Raw genomic sequence first — 13694 nt, 5'->3', positions numbered from 1 at the left:
ATAGAAACATAGCAACAAAAACCAAAATTATAACGTAAATCAATATTAGAGATGTTCGCGGTGCAATTTGGTTCGTTTTGAGCATAAAAGTCATCCTAATCGTGAGATAAAAATGCATGCAGTTTGGTTTGGTTCGGTTGGTTTTTAAAATGTTATCCAAACCAAATCAATGCGGTTAGGATTTGTTCGGTTGTGCAGTTTATCACAATATAAAAAATATGACAATATTTTCAACTTGTTACAAAATAAGCATAATAAATTTTAATTTATTTTATTGTTTACATGATACAATATACATATACATAAATTGCATATACATAATAACTTATTTTTAATACCAACAGTATATTTATGGATTGCACGAAATGATATGTTTTGGCAGTCTACTGTTTTATGAACTCAATTTGGGTTGGTTTCTAATTGTTGATAGAGTTAAGTTATGTAATGCGGTTTGGTTTGGTTCGGTTTTCTGAAATGAAAACCGCAAACCAAACCAAACCGTGCGATTTAGAAGAAAAATGATCCATGCGGTTAAAACTAAATGCGATATTTTGCGATTTCGGTTTGAATTGGTTCGCTTTACGATTTTACTTTTAGATTTGTTCGAATACGACCACCTCTATTCATAATGGTATCACGGTGACTGTATTAGAGTCACAGTGATCTACATGAATTAAAAAAATATATATAAATTATAACTTCTGTAAAATTATGGTGTATTACTATAATTTAGATATATTTACTTTGATATCAGACATACACATATACTATTTCCAAATATTTCTTTCAACTTTTGTAAAAAAAAAAAAAAAATCTTTCAACTTCACTTTCTTTTACTAAAGGCTAAGAAATTAAAACTATAAATTAAAACAACACAAAAGTTGCTGAATTTGATTAGTTGAAAGAACAATTTGCTTTTATTATGGCTAATATGAAAGGAAACCATGTAAGACAATCTCTCTATGTATTTATTATATAATATTGTTTAACTCTAAATTTGTATATTTTGTATATTGAATATTTTTAGGCTTTGGTTGGTTTATATGTCCTTCTTTTGTATATTGAAAGTTTTAAGTGTATTGATGGAGGGTCTGTTTGTTTGATTTAATGTACAGATTATTTGAATCCATTTCATACATATGATGAAGGGAATCTTACATGGCTGGTAAGTGATCATTCTGAAGCTTGATATACGTAGTGATTAGTACTAGAATGACTAAATTACCTACACACAAATGCTGAAAAAAGGTTATCTAATGCATTCAAATTAATAGTTAAAGTGTAGATTTTACAACTTGATGATTAAATTCTGGCTGAACAGTAGAGGAAATTTGCAAGACATAATCTCTATAGGAAGAGGAAAGTTTAGCATAACTGATTATTAATTTTGAATAAGATATATGTGACCTTCTGTGTGTAATCTTGCAAATATGAGGGTGGTTTATGTATGTTCTAGGCTTCCTCTGTGATTCATTTCCGTAAACCCTTTTCCTGTTGAATCATACCTACCAACGAAATCAGTATTGGTGTTTGCTTTTGGAGATTAGGATATTTAATGTTGCTGGTAGCATCATGTTCTGTTTTGGCATCATTGATATGGTTTATGTTTTTTAAGAAACCTGATTGCCAGATGCAACAGCTGAAGGGTAATGCTCTGTTTTGCACAAATAACAGTTGTAGTACTCCATCCCATGTATTCATCCAACAGTCCAATGTAAACAACATAGGTTTATGTAGTCTAGAGGATTTTCAAATTGTAATCGGCAGAGGTGCGGGATGATGATTTTCTAATGGTATGTTTAAGAAAGAAATAGGTGTAGGCAGAACAGTTTCATTGGTAGGCTCAGTTAATGGCTGAGCAGTTTGATGTTTAAAAGAGGAAGTAATTGTCTTGTTAAATTTTCATGTTCAAAAGATGTGTTTTATTCCATATTTTTCAGTTGAATATAACTACTATCTGTTAATCATACATGCCATTCTCTCTTTTGTTAAGTTGTGCTAATGAGCTATGTCATCCATATGTAATAGAGAATACATTAAATCATGATTTTTTGGAGAACTTTAACTAATGAGCTTTGCTTATAAGAGAAGAACTTTACTCTGCTTCCTTTAGTGATGTTAATATTATTTGTAGAATCTATTGCAGGTTTTTGCAGAAAAATCAAAGCACCTTTTTTCTCTCATCATATAGGGTAAAAGTCTCGGAAGGAAAAGGCAAGGGGAAGGATCAATGAGACACTGTTGATTCCTAGTCTTCCTCATCTATATTGTATTCTTAATGATTTCTATGTATCTCTCCCTTGAATAATAACACATTCATTCTTTTATTTTTCAACTTTACGCAATATTTGCAAATCAAAACATTTGATGGCTCATACACATATCCCGACCATCATGTGAATGTCTCGGATAAGTAAAATCAAGTGATAGTGAGGGAACGGCTTTTCCCAACACATTTATGTTTCCATTGTTGATTACTATGTTTTGGATTTTTTATGAATTATTTAGTAGTTTTGAGTATGAAAAAAAGAAATTTTTAAAAATACAAGAAAGGCTATAAGCTAACAAAATAATAAACAAACAGAAAAAGGCAAAAAAAAAAAAAAAGGAATAGCGACGGTTTTAGACGGACGCTAACTAAAAAAGACAATGCCGACGGTCTTAAACCGCCGGGAAAGGGTGAAACTAATTTTCTTACTTGCGACGGTTTGAAATTCTTTAACAACGGTTTCAAACCGACGCTACATCGCTTGCGACGGTTTGTGCGGCAGTTTGGAAAACTGTCGCTATTTTGTGCTGCCGACGCCAAGAACTGCGTCACTTGTTGAACCGTCGTAATATGATGTTGCGACGGTCAAAAACCGCCGCAAAACCCTTCCAGAACCGTCGCAAACTGGCAATTTTCTTGTAGTGATTAAGGAACATAAGTCAAAGATTACAAAATGACATCAATCAACCGTGTCACAAAACCAAAAAAAATAAAGAAACAACTACTTCATTCGATCCTTAATATAAAAAAGAAATTATTTTTTAAATTTATTGAATAATTTATGTATTTGATATATAATATAAATCAAATACTTTTGTTATTCAATAAATCTATTTGTTTCTTGATATTAAGGATTTAAGAGAGTAATAGTTTAACCATTTAAATATACTAAATGTTAGTTTATTTATTTCCATAAACCATGATTATTAGATGCTTCTAAATTGACCACATACTTGCTAGTCAAATAGAATGAATTCGCTTCTTTACTTGTTTTCTAAACATACAAATTACACCATCATAAAAACTATTATTTGATAACACAGAACTAATGTCTAACCAAATATAAAAAAAAAAACAAAAAAAAAAACTAATGTTTAACCAAGCTTGAAGATCCTACCATAACTATATAGTTGAGTTTCATATAATTGCATTTCATATAATTGAATTTTTATAATAGCTATATATCTCACCTTTACTAATTTTAACTTCTACATCTCTCTTTTGTAAAAAAAAAAAAGAAACTTCTACATCTCTCTTCATTTGAAATCATTATCACTTCCTAACTGAATTTTCATCTTCAATTAATTAACTTTGACTTCTGGCAACTAAGCTTTTGCATCCTTAACTCAATATAATTGCATTACTTGTTCTTACGTCCGACCCACTCTCATGTTTCGGGTATATGATGATATCAGGTCTTAAAATTTTAAAATCCTATAATAATAGTTATATATTTTAAATGTTCATAAAATATTATATGTACTTCAATAAATTAGTGGTAGACTATAAATTTTTTATGTGCAAGGTTTTTGGTTCAAATTCTTATAGTGCTATTTTTCTAAATAATTGTAATTCTAATAAATTTTAAATTAAATTAAAATTGATAAGTTTTTTGAGAAAAAATAGAATTGAAACTATTTCATATAGAATCATTCACAACTCAATCACTAGATCATTTTAATTTTCACATCAAATATAATTCTAGATTAATATGTCTTTTTTTAATGTTATAAAATAATAATAATAATTTTTATATATTATTTATAATTTAAATAGAATATAATTGTTTAGTTCTTAAACTTGTTCCATGTTAACTGTCCATTCATTCACTATAATTAGTATATTTTTGAGTATTATATATATTATTTATAATTTAAATAGAATATAATTGTTTAATTCTTAAACTTGTTTCGTGTTAACGGTCCTATAATTAGTATACTTTTGAGTAAGGTTAGACTCACTTGTACACTTGTGTTGTTTTGAGTATTTGCATTACTTATTGAAATTAACATACACTTTGTATAATTTTATTGGGTTGGGTTGGGTTAGGTTTTATGTGCCTAATTTTTTTTTCCTATAATTTTTGTTTCTTATATACGTATTATATTATCATGAGAATACTGTAGAAAATGAAAGTCTATTTAAGTGCCAACTATTTGGTATCTTAACTTATCTAAAAAAAATTTAAGACTTTGATTAATTTTACGAGTTGCTTGTATAAATAATAAAGTAGCACCATAATTTTATAGCAAGAGAACATGATCGAAAAGACTACAAAATAACGTTGAATCACATAATAACGCCATATATAATAGGCCTCTAATCCATTATAGTCCAACCATCATAAGGTGGGGGCAACACGTGGTAGCGGTGCCTTTTCACCACTTTTTCATAGCTTGCAAAAAAGTTATAATAACTCTTTTCAAGTTTCAAAGTCCTTTATCACCAAAAGAAAGAAAAAAAAATGGTAAAAGATATTGACTTTAGAGGCTCTTAAAAGAACAATAGTTCATACCGTCGGGGAGATAATAGGTTTGTTTGAGTTTTTACTAGGGATGAATATTGGTAGGAGGAGGTCATACTTAGGGTGTTTGATAATTTGGCATGTTGTTATTTGGACAATTTGGAATTTTTTAAATGACTTAATCTTTGATGATGATCTTTATCTGTTGAATATATTGTTGTAGGGTGAAACATTTTTCTTAGAAGTGGTATCTAGTCAAAAATCATGCCAGGCCTTGTTCTCTTTTATGAGCGGGAAGTTCAACCTATGTTGGAACCGTTAGAGTCATGTGTGGTGGTGATCCTAGGGCTTGCTTTTTGCCTTCTTTTATAGATTTCTTCTTTTCTCTCTTTTTTTGGACCGTCCACTGTTTTTGGGGTTTGGTTGCTCCCGGTCTAGTCAGGGGCTGCTAATTAGGAGATTTCTAGCTACGAGCTCTTTGTATTTTTTATTTACTTTTAAAATTCAGTACTTCTTGTTTTCTCTTTTATGGATTATTTTAGTATATCTGCTCTTTATTATTTGTATATAATTATATTTACCATTAAAAAAACACTTAAATTACAACATATTAATTATATCTGCTCTTTGTTGTTATATAGAATTTTTGTGCTTGTTTAAAATATTATTTGCTTAACAAAATGGACAAAAAAAAATACGTATTTGTGTACTTTTTTTGAGTATTACGTTCTTAGCATTATTCCCAAAGGTGAGGCAATGGAAAAAGGGGTGTTGGGGACCTTTTGACCAAAACAAGTAATGTAAATTCAACATACCATGTGCATGTTGTGGGGGTCCTAATTGAAGATTGGAGAGAGAATCGGCAAGATCCATTACTCATATGAATATTTGTACTATGAAAAATGAATGTGTTACATAAACGACAATGTATGTAGAATACAAAACTTATATATGAGAATCTTAAACATAAGAATGCATGTTATTATGTATCTTATATTATATATTGGTTACTATAAATAAAGTGTTTAAGCAACTAGCACATGCACATGCATGCATGCTCTTTATTATAGAATGGGGAATTATTTTACATTCATTTGTAAGATAATTAATGAGAACTTTTGGATTATGAAAAAAAAAAAAACTATTTTTAATGATAGATGAGATAATCAATAGAGTTGAGTACAGTGACGGAGCCAGAAATTTCATGGAGAGGGGGCACCATATATTTGTAGCATTAAATATATTTTATATTTCATTTATTAGCGCATAAATATATATATACATCACAAATTTTCTCTACGATCTGCCATATTTTGAAAATATTGAATGATTTTCTCATTTTCAATCTCAATAAAAACATCTTTATATAAGTAACTAAACAATCATTTAATCATTGATCCACCATGCTATTTTGCAACTCATTCTTGATAATCTTCATAGCAGAGAAAGCTCTTTCAGTAGTTGTTGTTGCCACATGTAGTATCAAGGATAACTTTAAAAAAAAATATACTAACAGATAAACAATATGTTTTCTTGTCTCTACTGTAATTTTATACTAATATATCACTAATCCCCTCTAATTTTGAAAATGCATCTTCACAACATACATCTATAAAATAATTTTTAAGTTGAAAATCTAGAGCCAATAATTGAATAGGAGAAAACTTTGAACGATAAAATTGAGCCAATAGCTAAATAAATATCAAAGTTATTGTTGAAAACATTCCAATCTCAAACAAGCAATAGCTAAACAATAGATCAAACTTTCTATTGGGTGATTAATTATTGTGGGCCTAGTTAGTCAAGTGTGAACACATGCATACTATATAAAAAAAATTCTCAAAATGTAGTGCAGGCTTGTGCCCCCAGGATGGTCTATGTGCCTCCGTCCCTGGTTGAGTATAATAGAACGGACAAGAATTCTATCTTACTACCGATCGCTAGTTGGTTTATTAGGGAGGATCATGGTTCGATTCTCCGCAATTACGATTGGAATGAGGTTGTAACCACTTAATGTCAGAACTGACCCCCGAACCAAATTAAACTGATGATGAAAGGAAAAAAATCCTACACCTTACTAAAGTTCGAGTCTCATATGGGAGAAGTGTCTATATTTGGTATCAACAATTAGAATCGGTCAAACATATTTATAGGCTTAAAACAATATGTTCTTAAAATTAGTAATGTGAATTAGTATTGACAAAACTAAAACAATATGTTCTTAAAAGTATTTTTAAAATGTGCAAGTATAACAATTTCAACTTATCTCGTTGTCGGAGTGATAACAACGATAGTAATTGAAAGTGAAAGGGAATTAGTGATGAACATATGATGATGGTGGAGATTAGGTATGAGTTTTAAGGAGCATTAGGTGAGGGGTAATTATCAATTAAACTTGATCAAATATATGCTTACTAACCGACAAATAAGGCCAAACGCATAGTGTAACAAAACAACGATTCATATCTAGGGATGGCAATGGGTAGGGTATGGGTAGGGTACTATAGTACCCATCCCCATACCCGCATATTGAAAAAATATTCGTACCCATTCCCATACCCGTGTGGGTAACAACCTTTGCCCCCGTCCCCATACCCTATGGGTATCTAGGTCCTCATACCCGTACCTGTTACCCGCATTTTTACTAAAAATAAATTGATCAATTATAAACTATCATATAATTTTAATAGAATTAAAAAAATTTCAAAGATTTTAATATTGACCAATGAAAATTATAAACAAAATTATTACTAACCTTATGTTAAAGTTCATATTTATGTTAAATATTAATATTATTTTTATATTATGTTATAAATAAACATTTTTATTAAAAATATGTAATAGTTTAGTAGAGTTGTATTGTTTTAAATTGATTTACATATATTATAATATAATAATATAAATAAAATAAATAAATATATATTATGCGGGTATGGGGCGGGGTGGGTACTAAGGTACCCGTACCCGCACCCATACCCGTTCATTTTTGCGGGTAATTACCCATACCCGTGCCCGTACCCAAAATACGGGTTTTTACCCTACCCGTTGTGGGTAATTTTTGTGGGTACCCTTTGGATATGGGTCAAATTGCCATCCCTATTCATAGCTTAATGCTTTGCCTATAAAAACATGTACTCTATAGCTTAATATTTTTAGCATTTACTTTTTGCTCATTGCACTTGTGTGGATTAGGTTGCACAAACGTGAAATCACAATCGCTTGTAACATTTGGAGTTTTGACCATAATAATTGAATGCATTTATATTATTATTATTATTATTTATTTTTATTTTTTTACCATTTTTTTAAGAAGCCAAAAAAATACCGTATATTAAACACTTTTAAGTATAAGTTGGGTCTAAATAAAATAAGAATTCATACATAAAAAATAATGTAAAAACAAAACATCACCCTATTATAAGCCCAAGCCCGGTTTTGGGTCAGGACAACCAAATTCATATTATTTGCACGAGACCTCTAAATACTCAGAGACGGTCTTGTATAAGTCCATGCAAGTTTTTGAATTTAACATCCAATAATTTATATTATGTCATAACAACAACATTTTTTCTCCTTTTAACTATCACTAAATTTTTTCTCCTTATAACATATGAATTTTTTCTCCTTTTAACTATCTTATGTTATATGAGTTTTGTTAATAAAAGTGTTCTTTGTTGCTCAAAAAAAAAAAAAAAACTATCACTAAATTTAAATTTAGATGCTGAAAATCAACTTTTAATAAAAAAAATTATTTTGACTAAAGACTCTATTATTTCTATCTTTCTAAGTAGAGCAAACAAGACTATATTGATGACAACACAACTTTATTAAATGATATAATCCATACATTCAACTGTATAAGTACGTATGTACCAAAAAAAATCCATGAATGTACCCCAACAAAACTATGTAAGTACTTTCTATCAAAGAAAAAGGTACGGTTAAACTCATTTGTCATGCTACTCGTGAACACCACAAACTCAGCTAAAATCCCCAACTAACATGTACTGTATTTATTTAGAGATGACCATAAAGATAGTGCACTGCCAATAAAAGAGGAAGAGATTTTGGGAAATATATCTCTCTTTTTAGTTGTTTTCTTTATATTTTTGTTTTGGTAAACGGAGGAAGAGATTTTTTTTGGTAAAATTTTATATTTTGAAAATATTAATCGAGACAAATTGAACAATATCTTATATGCTACAAGTAACATTTATTTTTATGTATTAATAAAATAACATAGTCAAAGTAGGTTATATGAATAGTGCACATGATTCTCAAACAACACTTAAAAATGAACGGAGAGCATAATTAATATTATTTGTATTACTCTCGATTCACTATCTTTCGCTTTGCATTTGTGGTAAAGGTGAACACACCAATACATGATAAGAATATTTTAGTCAAATTATCTTTCTCGCTTTTTCATTTGTACACTTTTCTTAATCTATGTGAATTGATCAACTATATAAATTATTTTGAAATTGGAGAGAATAGTAGTTACAATGGGATTGTCCATTAAATTCTTTGAAAAATGCTTTGAAATTATTATAAGGAGAAAAAATCTTCATCCTTTGTGTTACTTGAAAGTTGCCACACATGGTGTGTCATGTTTACTTTTTGGTTAATATGGTTGTTTGGCAGAGGTTGAGTAGACAAAATATTGATGCCTTGATTAAGAGGGCCAGTGTACCCTGCCCCATTTATTGATGGCCCAAGGCAGAACAAGATCTGGAAATTTTCTCATCCCACCCACTCACTTTTTCCCCTACTCTCTAAAAGATTTGGAAAATGATTTCCGAATTTTTTATAGTGTAAATTTTACACTAAAAAACAGTTCAGAACGTATTTTCCGAATTTTTTTAAGTGCGCTAGGGGTAGGGGAGAAATGTTGTGGTGGGTTGAGAAATTTTCCAAGAGCAGCTGCTACAAGGGTTTAGGGCCACTGTTGTATATTGGGCTTACAAGTGATTTGTCCAATATTATAAACAATGACATTTTTACTCCCCCATACTTAATTTCCTCACCTCCCACATATTTTTAAATAATAAAATAAATAACATTTTTCACCTTTACCTACCTTCAGATTATATTCACATTAAATTTTACATAAAATAAATTAAGTTTTTTTTTTTTGGTACATTAAAATAAAGTAAGTTAACGAGGTTTATAAAATATATTTGAAAAATTTTAATTGTTGATTTTACTCTCATATCCTCATGTGCTTAAGTCCTAACAATTGATGTTTTTATTGAGAGTTGGGTCAAAGAAATAGCTACATATAGGTTGAATTAAGGTGTTCCACCGAATGTTGATAGGTGAGTGAAGCCATCTAAAAGGAAAGGGTTACCATCAGGTCAGTATCGATTGAGTGAAAGTCATTGTGAACGCTGACTCTTAAATAGTGTGACAATGTTAGAAGTTCCACATCGAATAGATAAAACTGTTCAATATTATGATACTTAAGCCACGAGACTCCTATTTATTCAATTTTACATTAAATGTACTTTTGTACAATAAAGTATATAACTATGTGGAGGCGAAATGCTTAGGTATGGGTATGATGTATATCATTATATTATATTTAAGCCCTTCTTTCTGACCCAAACAAACTACAAGCATTCAGCCCAATTCATTCTTCAATTCACAGTAACCTGTACATTGGATTTTTTTTAAGTAGTCTAGTGACTAGAAATTTCATTCTTAAAGTGAATAAGTGAATTGTGTGGGGTTTGCATATAAAATGTGATATCTCTATCAACTAAACTAAGCTCACGAAAATGGAAAAACTATTTAATCCTAGACGGCTTTTTTGTTTTTAAAAATAATATTTATATTTATACATCAAAATCTTTACAATATTAATTTTTACACTTAATTTGTTTAAAACATAGACTAAAAAATGTGTTGAATAATCGAATTTTAAATATATTATTTTCTTGAGGAAACGTTATTTGTTATCCTTAAATTTTTGTTGCAGTGCATACTGGTAAGTTTGAGTTGGGAAGCTTCTAGGAATATACACAAAGGACAATAATAATTCCAAATTTGAGGTGGGAAGCATCATAGAAATTTCTCAGTATATTCTCCCCTGGGACCTCACTGATACAAGCTTAGGAATTTCCATTTTCAACTCTTTTAACGTTTTCTTGTAGTATCTTTTGGATAGATGATTTTTAACAAAAATAGAAGATAAGAGAGGATTTTTTTATTTTTATTTTTAAATTAGGAAAGCAATGAAATATTTCTATTTTTTTTAAGATTCGTAATTTGAGGAACACTAATCTTATCATGCACTAAAGACATCCGGTTGTTTTTATTTTACTAGGACTTCATTACTTACTTTTTTTTAAATATTTAATTCTAAATTTTCCTAAAAATAGATTTAATTCTAAACATTTGTTAGGAACAAACAAACATTAAGTAAGGTTTTACATTCGAATCTTCCTTTAAAAAAATAGGCAAATGCTAAATAGTGCCCCAGGAGCATTGGTTAAGAATTTAAATTTAGAAGGTTTTTCTTGAGTATTGTGTAGTCAACACATGAAAAGTCTAAATTTTGATTGTTTCAATACATAACTTTTCCTTTATTTCTTCTTTTAGCTCCTTAACTAGTGCCCCCGGGGCACTAGTTAGCAAGACCCAAAAAAATATTGAGTTCAAGTAGTTAATAAGTACAATTTCGCACTAACTTTAGATGAATCTTTAATTACTTCGCGGCCGAACTCTGAATTACTTGACCTCTTTCCCCATAAACTATAGGTTAATTAATTAAAAAAAAAAAATGTTAGGCATAAGCATAGTACTAGTAACTAGTAGTATGTTAAGATGATAATATTGCCCCATGTCAATGTGTTTCCTTTGATCAAAAGAATCTTCCAGGAAAGTTCCTAGATGGTAACCAAATTCATGCTTTATATAAGAACGATTTTTATTAATGGGATAATTCACTGCAAAGTAGAAAGCTAATTAATTAAGCTGATCAATGCAGGTGCTTGATTCATCAATAGAACAAGAGTGAAAAATGTCTTACAAAATGGAAATTGAAGAAGTTTGTGAATCACAAGCACTTCCATTGCTCTCATTGAATCATGTCTCACTTTGTTGTAGATCAGTTTGGGAGTCTATGAAATTTTATGAAGATGTTTTGGGCTTTGTTCCCATTAAACGACCATCTTCTTTCAAATTTACTGGAGCATGGTTAGTCACTTTATATTATAATTTATATATCAATTTTTTGCTACATAAAATATTAGTGTAGTTACTTTTTTTTTTATTTTGTAGGTTTTATAATTATGGTATTGGAATACATTTAATTCAGAATCCAGAGATTGATGAATTTGATACCTACATAAATGAATCAAGGCCTATTAATCCCAAGGATAACCATATCTCATTCCAGGTAAAAACATATATTTGCAATTGTGACTTGAAATGTTATGGAAACAAATTTGTTGAGCTAAAATTTTTTTTATGTAATTTTTGAAAAAATGCTAGTTATTAGTTTTGCATGAATGGACCCAATTATATATATATATATATATATATATATATATATATATATATATATATATATATATATATATATATATATATATATATATATATATACACACACACTGTATTTACGCAGTTAACATCTCTAATCCAACCATGGTTGAATGACCTAGATTTCGAGCACATATTTTTTTAAACACGATTGTTCATACAATACTTTTTAAAGAACACTTAATACAACCTATATAAAAAAGATTGCACATTATGGGTGGAGGTTCAACCTCGCGCTAATAATGTAACATACTATACGAACTAATATTTGTTTACTGAAAAATATATGGCCCACATCGATCGCGATTGATGATTGGTATGTCTAACAACTTTTTCTTTTGCAATTTGGAATTGTGCAGTGTACGGACGTTGAACTTGTTAAGAAGAGATTGGAAGAAAAGGGGATGAGATATGTTACAGCATTGGTAGAGGATGAAGGAATCAAAGTGGACCAAGTTTTTTTCCATGACCCTGATGGCTACATGATTGAGCTATGCAACTGTGAGAATATCCCAATCATTCCTATTTCTTCATGCTCTGCCTCTTTCAAACCTAGAAGCCATAGTTTTAAGAGATCTACTTCCAATTCCAAGTGTGGATTCATGGAGAATGTTATGATGCAAAGCTTGAGCATGCACATGATGGACTTTGCCTTTTAATTTGACAAAAGTCAAGAACATTAAGCCTATGTTTGGTATTAGGTGACTACGCCAGAATTATGGTGATCCATCGTGAAATTTTTAAAAAATTATGATGGATCATCGTAATTCAGACGTATTTGCGTGATGTCGAACATAGACTAATTCCACTTACTTTTTTTGGTTACTATTAGATAGGAAAAGTTATTATCAGTGTCTAGTGCAAATGGTTGGTCAACAAATTTTGTAAGTGTTGTAAATTATGAGGTATTGAATTTTATTTCTAATTATTAAAAAAAAAATAAGATAATAAAATTGTGTTAATCAAAATGGAACAAAATATATGATAGGTTGGAGGGCAATTAAGAATGTAAGATTGTTATTGATAAATGTTTAGATGTATCCAAAAGTTGTTGGTCTTGATTTAATTGTAAGGGAAGAGTGTGGTCCAAAGAAAATTTGTATTGTACATGTATTTGTATTTGTACTATGTGGTGTTTAAAATAATAAGAAATTGTGAGATATTTCTATTTGTATCTTAGGTTTTTTGGCACGAGGCAATGAGTGGTGAAATTTGTAGCTTGCCAAAATTGTATTGCTTCCACAAAGTGCAAAGTAAAGTCGGCAAGGGTACAAGGTCCCCAATTGTATGGTTCAAATTCAATGTAAAAAAGTATAGCAACATTTAATTTGTGATAAATTTGTGGGTATGAAATGCAAAGAATGTCTATCAAGGAAAATGCAAATAATAGTGTTCACATAAAGGTGTTCGTTA

At 29.7% G+C, this 13694-nt stretch overlaps 1 protein-coding gene and 1 long non-coding RNA gene across 2 annotated transcripts; both read left to right on the top strand.

Annotated features, from left to right (window-relative positions):
• The first annotated feature begins 871 nt into the window (after positions 1 to 871).
• Positions 872 to 2467, top strand: LOC123909075. The gene is made up of 3 exons (XR_006809813.1): positions 872 to 946; positions 1116 to 1165; positions 2147 to 2467. It is a non-coding gene; the product is annotated as an uncharacterized LOC123909075 (long non-coding RNA).
• A 9120-nt stretch (positions 2468 to 11587) lies between these two features.
• LOC123911006 (glyoxylase I 4-like) lies at positions 11588 to 13455 on the top strand. The gene is made up of 3 exons (XM_045962317.1): positions 11588 to 11933; positions 12018 to 12135; positions 12641 to 13455. The coding sequence occupies exons 1-3, from the start codon at positions 11758 to 11760 to the stop codon at positions 12938 to 12940; spliced, it is 594 nt and encodes a 197-aa protein (XP_045818273.1). The 5' UTR covers positions 11588 to 11757; the 3' UTR covers positions 12941 to 13455.
• Positions 13456 to 13694: the final 239 nt, after the last annotated feature.

The sequence above is a fragment of the Trifolium pratense genome, linkage group LG2, assembly GCF_020283565.1.
Source record: "Trifolium pratense cultivar HEN17-A07 linkage group LG2, ARS_RC_1.1, whole genome shotgun sequence".
In the NCBI taxonomy this organism is placed as follows: domain Eukaryota; kingdom Viridiplantae; phylum Streptophyta; class Magnoliopsida; order Fabales; family Fabaceae; genus Trifolium; species Trifolium pratense.
This window is presented reverse-complemented; position numbering and strand designations above follow the sequence as displayed.

Bases quoted from the DNA above. Each gene is read 5' to 3' on its own strand.
- LOC123911006 (XM_045962317.1), top strand. From the start codon at position 11,758: ATGTCTTACAAAATGGAAATTGAAGAAGTTTGTGAATCACAAGCACTT. The intron at 11,934-12,017 runs GTTAGTCACTTT...TTTATTTTGTAG, and splicing joins TTCAAATTTACTGGAGCATG to GTTTTATAATTATGGTATTG. The intron at 12,136-12,640 runs GTAAAAACATAT...GGAATTGTGCAG, and splicing joins ATAACCATATCTCATTCCAG to TGTACGGACGTTGAACTTGT.